The sequence below is a fragment of the Pagrus pagrus genome (assembly GCF_965226575.1).
Source record: "Pagrus pagrus genome assembly, chromosome: 23".
NCBI lineage: Eukaryota > Metazoa > Chordata > Actinopteri > Spariformes > Sparidae > Pagrus > Pagrus pagrus.
Window position 1 is genome coordinate 23,211,629 of NC_140205.1, and position 14,954 is coordinate 23,226,582.

Genomic DNA, 14,954 nt, shown 5'->3' on the forward strand with positions numbered 1-14,954 from the left:
TCTACTGAACCATGTATTCCTACAACGCTCAGTAGTAGTGACTTCATGAGCTTCTTTAATGATAAAATTTTAACTATTAGGGACAAAATCCATCATCGCTTGCCCTCAACTGGCACTATTGTATCTTTAAACACAGGAACCTCAGGAACAGTTGCAAATTCTGACTTATATTTAGACTGCTTCTCTCCCATTGACCTCCACCAACTAACTTCGATGATTTCTTCATCTAGACCAACAACTTGTCTCCTAGACCCCATCCCAACTAGGTTGCTAAAAGAAACTTTACCTTCAATTAGCTCATCTCTACTAGAAATGATCAACCTGTCTCTATTAACAGGATACGTACCACAGTCCTTTAAACTAGCTGTAATTAGACCGCTCCTTAAAAAGCCTAATCTTGATCCAGAAGCTTTAGCCAACTATAGACCTATATCCAACCTCCCTTTCCTCTCCAAGATCCTTGAGAAAGCAGTCGCCAACCAGCTATGTGACTTTCTTCATAACAACAGTTTATATGAGGATTTTCAATCAGGTTTTAAAGCACATCATAGCACAGAGACGGCACTGGTGAAAGTTACAAATGACCTTCTAATCGCTTCTGACAAAGGACTTGTCTCTGTCCTGGACTTGCTAGATCTTAGTGCTGCATTTGATACCATTGATCATCACATTCTACTACAGAGACTGGAACACTTAATTGGCATTAAAGGACCCGCATTACACTGGTTTAAGTCCTATTTATCGGATCGATTTCAGTTTGTACATGTTGATGAGTCATCCCTGTATACCAAGGTTAGTCATGGTGTTCCTCAAGGCTCCGTGCTTGGACCCATACTATTCACCTTAGATATGCTCCCTCTAGGAAATATAATTCGGAAACACGCCATAAACTTTCATTGTTACGCAGATGATACCCAGTTATACTTATCAATAAAGCCAGATGAAACTAATCAGCTAATTAAACTCCATGCATGTCTCAAGGACATTAAGACCTGGATGATCTGCAATTTTCTGCTGTTAAATTCAGATAAAACCGAAGTTATAGTACTTGATCCTAAACACCTTAGAGATGCATTATCTAATGATATAGCTAGTTTGGATGGCATTTACTTGGCCTCCAGCACCACCGTCAGGAATCTGGGAGTTATCTTTGATCAAGATATGTCCTTCAACTCCCACATAAAACAAATTTCAAGGTCTGCATTTTTTCATCTACGTAACATTGCAAAAATCAGGCCCATCCTGTCTCAAAAAGACGCAGAAAAGCTAGTCCATGCATTTGTTACTTCCAGGCTGGACTATTGTAATTTCTTTATTATCAGGCTGGCCTAACAAGTCTCTAAAGAGTCTCCAGCTGGTCCAGAATGCTGCAGCACGTGTACTGACAGGAACTAAGAAAAGAGATCATATTACTCCTGTATTGGCCTCTCTGCACTGGCTCCCTGTAAAATCAAGAATAGAGTTTAAAATCCTTCTCCTCACTTACTGTTAATGGTCAGGCACCATCACATCTCCAGGAGCTCATACTACCCTATTACCCAACTAGAGCATTACGCTCCCAGAACGCAGGATTACTTGTAGTTCCTAAAGTCTCCAAAAGCAGAATGGGAGCCAGAGCCTTCAGTTATCAAGCTCCTCTTCTGTGGAACCATCTTCCTGTTTTGGTCCGGGAGGCGGACACCCTCTCTACCTTTAAGAGTAGACTTAAGACCTTCCTTTTTGATATAGCTTATAGTTAGGGTTGGCCCAGGCCTGTCTTGGACCAGCTCTTAGTTATGCTGCTATAGGCCCAGTCCGGGGGACAAATGATACACTGAGCTTCTCTCTCCTCCTCTCCTCTCCATCTGTATACATTATGCCTGTATACATGCCCCATCTCTGCATGTCACTGACTTCACTTCTTCCCCGGAGTCCTTGTGCTTTCTAGTTCTACAGGCTCTCATGGATCCTGGCCGCGCCCGGGTCGTGGATCGTGGATGCGCCTACTGCTATGGCCCTGCCTGACACCCACCACTACTGTTGCTAATATTAGTCATATCTCTGTTACATACGTTTCACTACTATTATTGTAATGCATTACTACATACTATCCTTACCGTTAACCACTACTACTGTTATTACTAGTAGTCACATTTCCATTATGTGCATTTCATTATTATTGCTGTAATACCTCTTTATGTACTTTCATTCCTGTCAACCATCTATTATAATTGTATACATTGTGATCTCGTTGATCTGCTCTGTACATGCAACATCTATTGCGCGTCTGTCCGTCCTGGGAGAGGGATCCCTCCTCTGTGGCTCTTCCTGAGGTTTCTTCCGCATTTTTTTTCCCTGTTAAAAGGGCTTGTTTTTGGTTTTTCCTCACTCGAATCAAGGGTCGAAGGACAGAGGGTGTCGTCTCTGTAAAGATTGTAAAGCCCTCTGAGGCAAACTGTGATTTATGAATTTGGGCTATACAAATAAAATTTGATTTGATTTGATTATATAAGCAATGACTGACCATATCTAATTTTTCTTAATGAAGGGCAAACCCTAGTAACAAGGAATGCCGTGCTCTTCATTTTCTTTAGCATGCAGCATCAGTGCTATACCTCCTTCCAGAAGAACAGTCCTGACCGATGTTATAGGCTAACAGAGCAGCAGCAGGCTCATGGATCAGCCTCAATACATGGAACCCTGCAGCTTCGGCTGCCTCCCTGTGAAAAACACACACAGAGAAATAGACTTATTTAAAAAGGTACAAATGGATAGACAGTCTCAAAACAGATTAGTAAAGTTGTAGCAGGTAGTAATGTGGCCTACCTTAGAGCCTGCTTCTGAGCATGTGCAAATTCAAAAGGGACAGTAATGACCGCCTCTGTGACATCAGAGCCCAGAGCTGACTGGGCCGTTTCTGTAAATATTGGAATGATCAATCAAATTGTGGCTGTGTGTGTATGCATGTGTGCTTTTGTGTGCGTTTTCCACAAACTACCTTTCATTTTGTGGAAGATGAGTTTTGCAGCATCTTCGGGAGCAACATACTCCGGGTGTTCTCCTGCTGTAATCTCATAATAAGGCTTCTCTTCTCTGTTGACGACCTGAAGACAGCAATCATAATCACTTAGTTCATAAAAGCTGTTCAACTACGCAAAAATTAACAGTGCAACAAAAATGAATGTCACTAAAGGAAATCAAATCTGTGTTGCGAAACATTAATTTGGGGGGGAGAACATAAAGAACTACGGTACATAGAGTTTATTTAGTTCTTGTCTATGTCATTGACCACAAAGAGGGCATCTGTTAATAAACTCACCTGACACTTGGTCTGTGATTTGTGAGTTTGTGTCTCTGGATCATCATAGCTGCCCATTGAGACACAGACAAAGACATATACAAAATTGAAAAGTCACTTTGAACAACTCATTTAGTAATATGCTACATGTCTGTAATGTGCAGGTGTCTTGCTTAGATAGATAGATATATAGATAATTTATTGTCCCCTTGGGGAAAATGGTTCTCAGTAAGTAAAGTGACACGTGAACGTTTAAACCACATTGACAATATGACATTAAAAACATCAAAATGCCAAAGACAACCATGGCAGGTGAAGAGCAGCCATGGCATCAAGGGACAACCATAGCCATCCACAGAGTACAGAAACACTAAGGGACATCAGACTATAGACAGGCAGACAGGCTTGGCCAATAGGATGATTATATCAGTTAATCCATCTGCAGGTTACATTTCCTTCATTACCTAAATGACTGCCTCCTCAAGTATTCAGGTCAAGAGTCAGGTTACTCTTTGCTCTGTAAAAGCAAAAATGTTCTCACAAATGACATTATATGAAAACCTAATAATCTTTGTTAACAACAGTGCAGTTATTGAACTTGTTCCGGCCATTATATTAAAAATTCCCGACAGATGCTGCCTGAGGATATAACAAACTATTAAACCAAGCCTGTCCCCATTCTAAAAAAAAAGTTTTTTCTAGCAGCAGAACCTAGGGAGGTAACTGTACACAGAAGTCACGGTTCTGTATGCACCTCGGTACAGGGGTCACACTTCAGTTCATTTTTGGAACAACAACATGATAAAAAATCCCAAATTGCATTTGAAAGGACAATATAACAAAGGAAAAGTTAGCAAATAATTAGTTTAAGATTAAAAACTGCCTTTAAAAGACAGTAACAAAAGCAAGCAAATAAATAATTACAGGTAACAAAGGGGTTATGTATCTAACTTATTGAAAGGCCAAGGTAAACAGTATTAAGCCCTGTCAGTTTTAGCAGACCCCATGTTATCAGGAAGCTTGTTCAACAGATGAAGAGCATAGAAACTAAAAGCTGCTTCATCTCGCTTGATAGTGCATTAAGCAGTTAACAGTGAACATACTCTCACCTTTATGGGGTGCTGAAAAAAGAAAATGTTACTGCAATGTAAATGCTAATTACTTTGGTAATGTCTTTTGCCCTGTCTGCTTTCACATCTCATAGTACCCTACTAGCGCACTAGAATACTGCGCTCTCAAGATATATGGTTACTTGTGGTTTCTTGAGTCTCCAGAAGTAGAGGTGGACTCCTATTATCAACTCCATCATCATGTTTTTTTACTTATTCTTATCATTACTATTATTATGGATGATATTAAGAATATAGTTGTGTCACAGCTTTTAGTATTATCAATATCTTGAATTTGATTATTATAGCTGTTATTATGGTTTCTGTACATCTCCATGCTATACAAATAAAGATTTAAAATAAATTAAGAGACATCTAGAGGCTTTTTTAAAACAGCAGGGACATTGCTGGACTTGTGTTTATTTATTTATTGTCGTGCTCCGGTGATTGACACATCTTGATGATGCCGTCGAATATGTAGTAGCATGTTCGACGTGTTTCCACTCACATAGAACTGTGAAACAATGCCGACAACGTCTTCATTCGATCTTGCAAACAATCTCTGAAACTTTGCCACACAGCTGATTTGAAAGCAGCAGGTAGGTCCTTTAGTCTTCTGCTTTTGTTGTTTATTGGCTGTTGGAAAACAGCGTTTAGACGAATTAGCGCCAATAACCTGACTAGAGTGTGGATAAGAACAGTTATAATCTCACCAATTCAAATATGTGCTCTCCATATGACAGTCAAACGTATTCGTCATATAACTGTGTGAAACTAACCGTAACATCAGTTCGGGACAAATACGTGTACCATTGCACCCGTAGCAGACACCCTATATTTCTTGCTATTGTGGTATAATCAATGCTAAAAGTAGTTTCCAAATAATGCTAGATCCGTATTATAAAATGCATTTAATGCAATGTTGTTGATATGACAAAGTCTCCTTTCACATTAGGTTTTGAAAACAAGACAGCAAAAACTATGTCACCTTCTCCCCAGCACTTGTTTGACTTTCACAATTGTGTTGGCAGCATTGCGGACCCGTCCTTGCTTGGCTGCAATACCTACAATCTGCAGAAGATAGAAACAAGTCAATAAGCAGACTGGCAAATAAACATCTACAAGAAAATGCCCAGTATTAGCCATGCAACTCTGTGAAGAAGCTAGAGGCTTTTTAGCTGCATCACACAGCTGTCAATAATATGATAATAATCCGTCTCCCTCAGGGGAGCTTTAACAGAGAACTGGCTATGCACAGATCTACAAGTGTCTACATGTGAAAGGTTGGAATATTGATACTGTATGCCAATATAGATGTACATCATGAGAGTTTAAATACTGAAAAAGTTGTTGAAGTGGCAGTAGAAATACAAATATAGTAAAGCAGTTGAAACAGAGAGCGTAAGTGTAAAGGCCCACACGCACTGAACGCAATAACTTACACGCCTTGAAAGGCGTCATTTAATGCTCCTATGGCGTACTGTAGGCATCAAATTCTAAATGCCACCACTACAGAACCAGCAGTACTTTGGGAAAAAGTCGATACTCATATTCCTCTATACTGACCTCAGTTTAAGGCCATGGATCTCCCAACACATACACATTCACACATACATTACACATGCAGTGTGTCAAACACAAAATGTCTTCACATGACTCCAACAGTATGGCCGTCAAGGCAGTTTGATGCACCTCATAATGCTTTTGATGCGTCACATGCTTTCAATGCGTTTGGTCCTTAAAGCCCATCGCACACCAATCAATTAAACATTCACAACAACACAAATATTTGTTTGGTGTGCCATGGCTGTCTGGGGGAGCCACGAGTGAATAGAGCAGTCAAATGTCCAAGTGAATTCACAGCGGGCGAGTGGGTATGTCAACAAGTGTAATCTTCTGTGTTAGTGCTGGTTTAACACGTACTAACGAAAATAGCTTTTAAACTGCTCATCAACAAAGTTCGGCAAAACATCTGCCCTGAGTATTTCCCTGCTTGGTCTCTTGGGTTTCTATATGGCCCGTTCACACTACTGCTGGATGCAAATCCAAAATGCTGCAAATTCCTTTCTATGGTAGGATCTTCGTGCAGGGAGTGTAACCGCTTTGTACTCTTTTCTGCTTGCCTATATATTCCTTTCCAATCTTGATATTGCGGATACATGAAGTATTGATATTGACGTAAAAACAGTCATCATTACTGAGATGTCTGTATTCTCCTACCCAGGCACTGCTCCTTTCCCAGTGTTTCCAACACGTTTGTCTGACATGACAATCTCCTGTTGTATGCTGCATGTGTGAACAGAAAATGTGGACAATATCCTGATATGCTTCTCTTGATATTTTCTGGCGTTCAAATGTGAAAGGAGCTTGTGTTAGTTTTAGAATGTTTGATGAAGTTTGGTCAGTTTGTTAGTGATGCTAACGGAAGTGCCTCGTTTCTGACCACATCACTGTCGTGACAATAATGACGGTAAAGCACACCCTCTCGTGTAGTAATGCGATTATACAACAACCACCAGTAAAAATAAAACATTAGAAAAATGTATCCATAATGCGGAGCAATACGTTCTCAAAGAATAAGTGTTTGCTAGTGTTTGTCCCCGTTTCAATGGAAATACATGACGTCTGGCATTAACTAGTCCCTGTCAGCTGCAGCCAACTTCAGCTTATGCTTTCAAGACATCGCAATTTCCCCAAACTGAATAAATACCACACACAGCAACACACAACTGCTTTGCTAGTTCAATCATGTTGTAAATAAGATATCCGCTGGAAAAAATATATTTTTCATAGACTGATATAGTTATTACGTCTGCCTACTTTACAGTCCTTTTAAGCTAGTAACGTTACGGTAGCAGGTGCCGTGTCAACGACACATCAGCACAACTGATCTTTATCTACAATGATTAACAGTTATACTGCTTTCATTAATCAGCAATTTGATAGTTTATATGATCCATTTTTAGACAACATTTACTACCACGTCTCTTACATCTTAATATTTATTACTTCTGCGTATTTTGCATAGGCTATAATAGCTATATTAATCTTACTGTTCTTCTACTGTACTGATAAACCACAAGGTGAAAATATTAGCCAGGTAACATCCAGACTGTTAAACCACATAACACTTTTATTTTCTACTTTATTATATACACACATCTCATTCCTGTATGCAACTTCACTATTTTATCTCATGTCTTAGATTCTTATTTGTGGTCGTATATGTGTGTTGTCCTGGATCATATTTTATCTGATTTTTACACACCATTTAGTATCCAGTAACTCATCGAGGAGGAGCTTTTTCAAAAACAATTAATTAAGACATGGTTCGCAAACTTAATACTCAAAGCTCCACATATGATCTTTATTTAAGTCAGGGTCAGGAACAATTGTTGATAAGAAAATAACATTTAATCAATACATTTACATCACATCTATTATATCTCATGTCTCCAATAAGTAATTATTAAAGAAATGCTGTTGTAAAACAACTTAAAATAGATGTTCGGTTTGCTGATAAGAATGTAATACTTTTTTAAAATATGAATATGTAGTAGGCTTGGACTAATATTACATTATCCAATATCATGATATTTGCCATCATATGTGATATTTTTCACAATATCGAATCTCAAACAGCTGTCTTGAACAACATCTTCTGGCTTTTATTTTGACAACAAAATGAGTGCTGATCGGTCATATTTGATGGAGTGGGGATTTAGTGACAGATTAGCTGCACAAGCTGCAAGTTCAAATTAAAGTTCTAAAGTATATTAAAGTATATTATATTATTATTATTATTATTATTATTATTATTATTATAATATTAAATAAGAACTAAAGTTATTATTTCATATTTTTTTTGTTATACAACCTTCTAGACCCCAGACTGCCCATTCTATATTTCACTATAGCACCTGGGAGCGCCAATCATTTTAAAATGATAACCAGTGTATTAACACATGGAAATAAAATCCTAGAGAAGTTTGTTCAAATTTAGCAGGAAATTGATCATTTAAGTGAACAGCAACAATCAAGAATTCCACTGGGGTCAAGAGGGTTAAAATGTCTTTTCATAATAAGCCCATCTTTTTTGAATCAATCTTTATAAAGTCTAGTCAATCAGTCTTTGAGAAAAAAATGAAGACAAGTAAAGCATATGTTGTACCTGCTCAGTGTCTCTGTAGGCCACCACAGCTGGAGTAACTCTGTCGCCTGCATCATTAGCCACCACATCAGCCCGCCCATCCTACACAGACACAGACACACACACACACACACACACACACACACACACACACACACACACACACAGACACACACAAACACACACACACACACACAAAAGGGTAAAAAACAGTTAGAGGGTTTCTGACATTGGGTACATCCCATTTCCCTTATTTGTCATTTATAGAAAAAACAAAAAATGAGGAAATTTAATGTATATAACAGAAGCTTTGTTTTTATTGAAATGAATAATCAGGATACCAATAGGCGCTTCATATCCCATTAAAACAAAAAAAAAAAGAGTGATTAAATATTGTGAGCAACCGCTGCCTTGTTTGAAGATGAACTTCAAGATATTTCTAGCTTGTGTGCGCTGTAAATTGTCCATGTGCTTGACTACCTTTGCAGTTTAGTTCCCCCTTTTTCGTTCTGTCAACATCACGCTAATAATTAACATGTAGAAAATAGATTTTGACATCTGTGAAAAGATTCTGAATGGTGGGAGATAAGAATTGTGATTCATATGTGAATCAATTTTTCTGCACTCCTTACAATTTTTTTCCTTCACTACCAGCAGCAGAAACGATATTGATAACGAAGTATATCTCTCCATTAAGAGAGCTGTGCGCAATTACATAAGAGCCACAGCAGTTTTGAATGTCCCAACAAGCCGGCAGGATCAGTCAGGATCTCATGTTGATTAATGTTCTGTGTTCTTCACACACGTAGTTCAGATTGATCTGGTGATATAGTTTGCAATAAATCAACTGTCCTATTCCGAAAAAGCCGTCTTATATGACTTCAGAAGCTAAAAGTTTTATTCTTTTGGAGTGTGGCAAAGGCGTGTACAGACACAAATTCATCAAAAGTCTCTACTGACAGCTGATCCAGCTGTGACCAGCTGCAGTTGTCATCACAAATGGGCGTCATTTCACATCTGTTGTGACTGGCTCCCCGATGAGATTGGCGCATACGCAATTACGATCGCCATCTTGGACAGCTTGGTACAGCTCTATCGATGTGAATTTTGGGGCATACTGAGGGACACATCAGTAAGCCCCTTCCACTGTCGCGTTCTGTGTCTTGGGGGGGCACCTTAAAATCTGGTTACCTTCCAAGAACCAGTGACATCACTGTTACTCAGAAGAACTACCAGTTATCTCAGCATGGATTTCTAGTCTTCACCTTGGGGTATCAAGAGTGCAACACGAAGATAGTGAATTGAACGCGCACAGAACCAAGCAGCATCTCCGAGAGCACACAGGGCTGCAGCAACAGATGACAGCGAGTACAGCCTGGTGGTAAACCTGCAGTAGGCCATCTCCCTGACCACCAAACCAGCTTCAGAGGAGGAGAGGGGGAAACCAACCTGATGAAAACTGTAACCCAAGAATTACAGATGGCTCACAGCCTCACACAAGCACCCTCTGAGCACTAACAGAATAATACATCTCAGCTTCATAGAGTGACTTTGAAAATGCCAAATGACTTGCTTTAAAGAATTTTGTTTTTTTATACAATTAATAAGAATTTTTAAATATCATTTCCATGAGGCTCTTCTTCTCAACAGACAGTTCACAAGCAATAAACTTAGCATTTTCTTAGCTTTTCCACCAAAATAAGCGGGTCTACACGGGTTTATTTAACATGGGTACACCTGCTAAAAATCGAGTATTGACCTCATTCCGACTTCACGCAAGCATGGCAGCCCATCTGTGAGTTTTATCTGAAACGTTGCGTTGTACGTCACCAGTGTTGAGACTAACGCCGTTAGAATAAACGCGATTACGTAACGCCGTTACATTCCTCTGTAATTTGTAATCTAATTAATTACTTTATCCAGCGTTACTAACGCCGTTTCCGTTACTAACATGACTTGTGTTGCCGTTACTAAAATCGGGGCCCCAGCGCGATCATGGTAAAAAAAAAAAAAGCCTGCAGCCAGCATGAGTTCTAGGCTATTGTTTTTTCTTTTCTTCCTTTCCTCCTCCTCACTTCATAAGCGGGCTGCAGAGTAGAGAGCACACTAGTACAACACGGTTTCGATAAATACCAAGGATAAGACAGGTCATGTTTTGCGGATATGGAACAAGGAAGTAACTGACTTGACGATGTATAGCTGCGTGACATCATTGACGAATCCTTGTAGGAGTTTATTTTACACACAAACCGACGTAGCTTCTGTGCGGCGCACACACACAACTTTCGACCGGTAAAACCAAAGTGATAGACAGAGAAGAAATGGCGAGTACAGAAGAGGAGGATAAAGTGGGAAAGTCGGCGTTTAGCAAGTGGAAATATAAACACTCTACTCTATGAAACTGGCGTGTGAAACATGCTTCTAAAAAGTCGAATTCTTTGACATATTACTTTGTTTTAGTAACGCAAAAATTACTTTTCCTAGTAATTAGTTACTTTTATAATAGAGTAATTGAGTTACTAACTCAATTACTTTTTTAAGAAGTAATTTGTAATTGTAATTAGTTACTTTTTCAAAGTAATTTGCCCATCACTGTACGTCACTGACATCCCTGTTCTAGTAACGAATGCGTCGGAAACAGTTGTAACAAAAGAGAAAACAGATAGACCCATTGTGTAAGACACGTCTGTAAAACGGTGGATAAATTCTTTTGAGTGTCACAACCCCCGTGAAATGATTCGTATTCCTATCATAATTTAAGCCATTCAGTCCAATACCTTTTGGAAAGTCTAGAAGAGCCGCACAATTAAATCATTATCTCTTATTATCTCCATTCAAGTTAGCCGGGCACTAAACGGGAAGTTAAGTGGCTTGGACGGTGATCCAGGTATTTTCATAGCCGAGAAGTCAAGCTTTTTTGGCCTCAAAACACCACTGAGCAGCTTTCATAGGGATGAATGGGGCTCCACCTCCAACACTGTGTCCATTGATTAAACGTCCTTGAATAGACCGCATCCCAAATTCCTTTCCCATTTACGCACCACCAGCGGATGTTGATAACGTATCATCACTTCACACTGCCGAATTTAACGTTGTGTACACATTCCCATTGCACACAAAAGCGACCAGTGGAAAGGGGGTATAATATTCCTCACGCTCGCAGTTGTAGAGAAGTTAGTGCGCTGCATGTTGAGTCCTGCTCTTTTTGTCATTTTTTTAAATTGTTAATACCACAAAATAATACACAAAGCAGCCATATGGTGAACCCAGAGTTATGCATATTTCTCCTTGTTGCATGTAGTGTTTCTTGAGAATGACTTGAAGTGATTGGCTGTGATTACTTCGGCTCATCAGTATACGGTTATTAGTTAATTGGTTAACTCAGCCACCTTTTATATTATTGTTTCTGTTGTAGTCATTGAAAGTTTTGAAACATGTCTTCACAATATTTATTGTAAAAATTAATATTTTTCTCACTAGAATATCTAAAGAATACCAATTAAACTGTATTAAATATATTTTAATTAGGGCCGGGACTTTAACACGTTAATTAAGATCAATTAATTACACAAAAATTAACGCGTAAAAAAAATTAACGGTTAAAATCTCACGGTGCATAAGACATCACACAGGGAAAACATAGAGCTGCCTGTGTTTTATTAATGTTTACATCAGGCTGAGTTCAACAAATCAGTTTATGCTACTGTGATTTAAGTAGTTAAATACAGTATTCATCATAGTGTAGTGGCAGGAAAGACCATTTACCAAATAACGTGTTACTTAAACATTTTTCATTGTGCTGTGCTCTAAAAATAAACTAACACACGAGTGTAGAGTCCTGTATAAGTAATGTTCAGCTTAAATTTTCCCCTTAAATTTAGGTTCTCAGGAAAATCGCATCTTATCAGGTAATCGTTAATCGATAGATAAGGTCCATCAACTAACGATTAATGAATTAATCGATAATTTGCATCCCTAGTCTGTTGGTCTTGGTTAAGTACCACCTTGAAAAAAAATAAACAATGTTTTGTTGCTTAAGGTTATGTATTCAGTCATTATTCAATGGTATACTAAAACCCATATGAAAAAAATTGCTTCTCACTGTTCTCAGGTCAAATATTTATATGCGATTAAAAATGCGATTAATTTCGATTAATTAATTAGATTAATTTTTTTAATCGAGTCCCGGCCCTAATTTTAATATAAATGAAAACTATGATCTTCTTGTCACATTCTCTCTCCTTTTCCCCTTTACTGGCAATAACGTAGCCAACTTATTTCTTAATGTCTTTTTGTACACAACCCCGTTTGAAAGAACTGCTTCCAGGTGCTTGGCAGGTTTGGAATTATTAGGGGGTGGATAGTCACGAGTTTGCATGCAATCAAATCAAATCAAATTTTATTTGTATAGCCCAAATTCACAAATCACAGTTTGCCTCAGAGGGCTTTACAATCTGTACAGAGACGACACCCTCTGTCCTTCGACCCTCGATTCGAGTGAGGAAAAACTTGCCCCAAAAAAAGACAGGGAAAAAAAAAATGCGGAAGAAACCTCAGGGAGAGCCACAGAGGAGGGATCCCTCTCCCAGGACAGACAGACGATGCAATGCATCCTGGTACATGTTCGCAGGCTATGCAAGCAGGAAAACTAATAACCCAGCTTTCTCTTTTAAGACAATGCACTGAGGAATTTATTGCCTGAATAAACTACATCTATCATCAACACTGATTGGGATATCCACATAAAACAAGATGAATCTAAATTCCTTGACTCAGATTGGGGAGTGGCAAGGATATTTCATCTCTTAAAACATATTTCCTCATTTCCTCTCTACTCTAATCCTCGGTGGGAGGGGCTTGGACGCAAGGAGAGGGAAACATGGATGCAATTTGGTGAAGTGGGATGTACCCAATGTCCCTCAGGGCATCATGCTGGGGATTCAGGGCCATGACTACGAGAAATAAGTCCTATATAAGGCCTGATTCATTTCCCAAACTTGGGGGGATTTCCCCTTAATAATAGTGAGAAAGATGTGCCTTTAAAAGGTCTGTGTACATCTCCGCTCCATTTTGTGCTGTTGCTGTGGTTCAAAACTGCACTGAAACTTCAGAATATCCTTGTCACCATGAACTCTTATATATACACATAGAGCACATTAAACTACACATTACCAATGTACTTATAAAAACAAAGCTTTCCTTGGGGTTCTACTTTCTGAAACTGCTTTGAAATAGTTAAAGCAGGCCTACTTTTCCCCAAGTGTGCACCGCGCATTGGTAAGGACAAAATAAATAGTAAATTATTGAACAACTTCCATTCGCAGTGAAATATCAAAAAACGATATCTACAGATGTAGGTATATTAAGACTATCTAAACGGAGCTTTCATTGTGTCGAAACTATTCCACATGAAATGACTTAATTTGTCATATTCGTATGTAACGTTAGTTTATAGGCAAACGACGCTTGTACAGTGGGATTTTCGAAATGAGAACAAACCGATCACAACCTTATCGTACAGAATGATCCGTAGACTTAAACTGAGCGTGACTCACCTTAAATATCGCCACACAAGCGCATGTATAACCGAAGTGAACACCAATCGCAGCCATGCTGAAAGATCTCGGCTCAAACTGGCTGAACCACAAGCATGCGACCCGTCTTCCGCTCCCTGGATCAACTTCCGGTAACACTTTTTCAGAACAAAAGCGTTAGTTCTCAGAAACTGAATAACGTAATACATTTTTAATGACAATAATGATAATGATAATAATAATAAGAAGAAGAATAGTTGATGCAAAATGGCATTGCTGGCTGTAACAACTTTGAATAATGCCTATAAAGTATGATAGTCCAGTTGATATGCGAAAACATCGTTTTAACAAAAGCATGACATCTGGTACACTTGTACAGTTTGGAGCCCTGAACATTGGCTGGACATGGCGCAAGTCCAGCCTTTATAGAACCATGGATGAAGTCATCGCAAAAATGACATGTGGTGACCTTGGAGGCCATTTTACTTTCATTTTACATACATTTTACTCGCTACAACTTAATTATTTATTTTGCATCATATCTCCTGAACCAAACATGATAATACAGCAAAGTTAATGTCTACCTCCATGTTTTGATTGTCAAGGATTACAATGATACCATATACTACATCAGTAATTGTTCAGATTAACAGTTAATAGTGAATTCAGTTACATTTCATAGTTCAGATAGGCTATGTCGAAAAATCTTCCACTTTTTCATAGAAGCATGAAACCATATACCACATCATAAAGTGTTGAGGTGAACAGGTAATGGTGAATTCTGTTACACTGTAAGAAGGAAACATGAGTTCTCAGTAATCATGGGTCAGATCACGCCCATCTTCAAACTAGGCCTTCAATTTGATATCAGCTACACACCTGTA

General features: G+C 38.7%; 1 protein-coding gene across 1 annotated transcript in view; it reads right to left on the reverse strand.

Moving 5' to 3' along the window:
* The window catches only part of hspa14 (heat shock protein 14), a 28,935-nt gene extending 14,721 nt beyond the window's left edge, over positions 1 to 14,214 (reverse strand). The window contains exons 1-7 of the mRNA XM_084345983.1: positions 14,092 to 14,214; positions 8,558 to 8,638; positions 5,375 to 5,457; positions 3,299 to 3,347; positions 2,978 to 3,083; positions 2,806 to 2,896; positions 2,595 to 2,699 (exon numbers count right to left, since the gene is read on the reverse strand). Of these exons, the coding sequence (XP_084202109.1) occupies positions 2,595 to 2,699; positions 2,806 to 2,896; positions 2,978 to 3,083; positions 3,299 to 3,347; positions 5,375 to 5,457; positions 8,558 to 8,638; positions 14,092 to 14,148 (572 nt within the window). The 5' untranslated portion in view covers positions 14,149 to 14,214. The remainder of the gene's footprint in view (positions 1 to 2,594; positions 2,700 to 2,805; positions 2,897 to 2,977; positions 3,084 to 3,298; positions 3,348 to 5,374; positions 5,458 to 8,557; positions 8,639 to 14,091) is intronic.
* Positions 14,215 to 14,954: the final 740 nt, after the last annotated feature.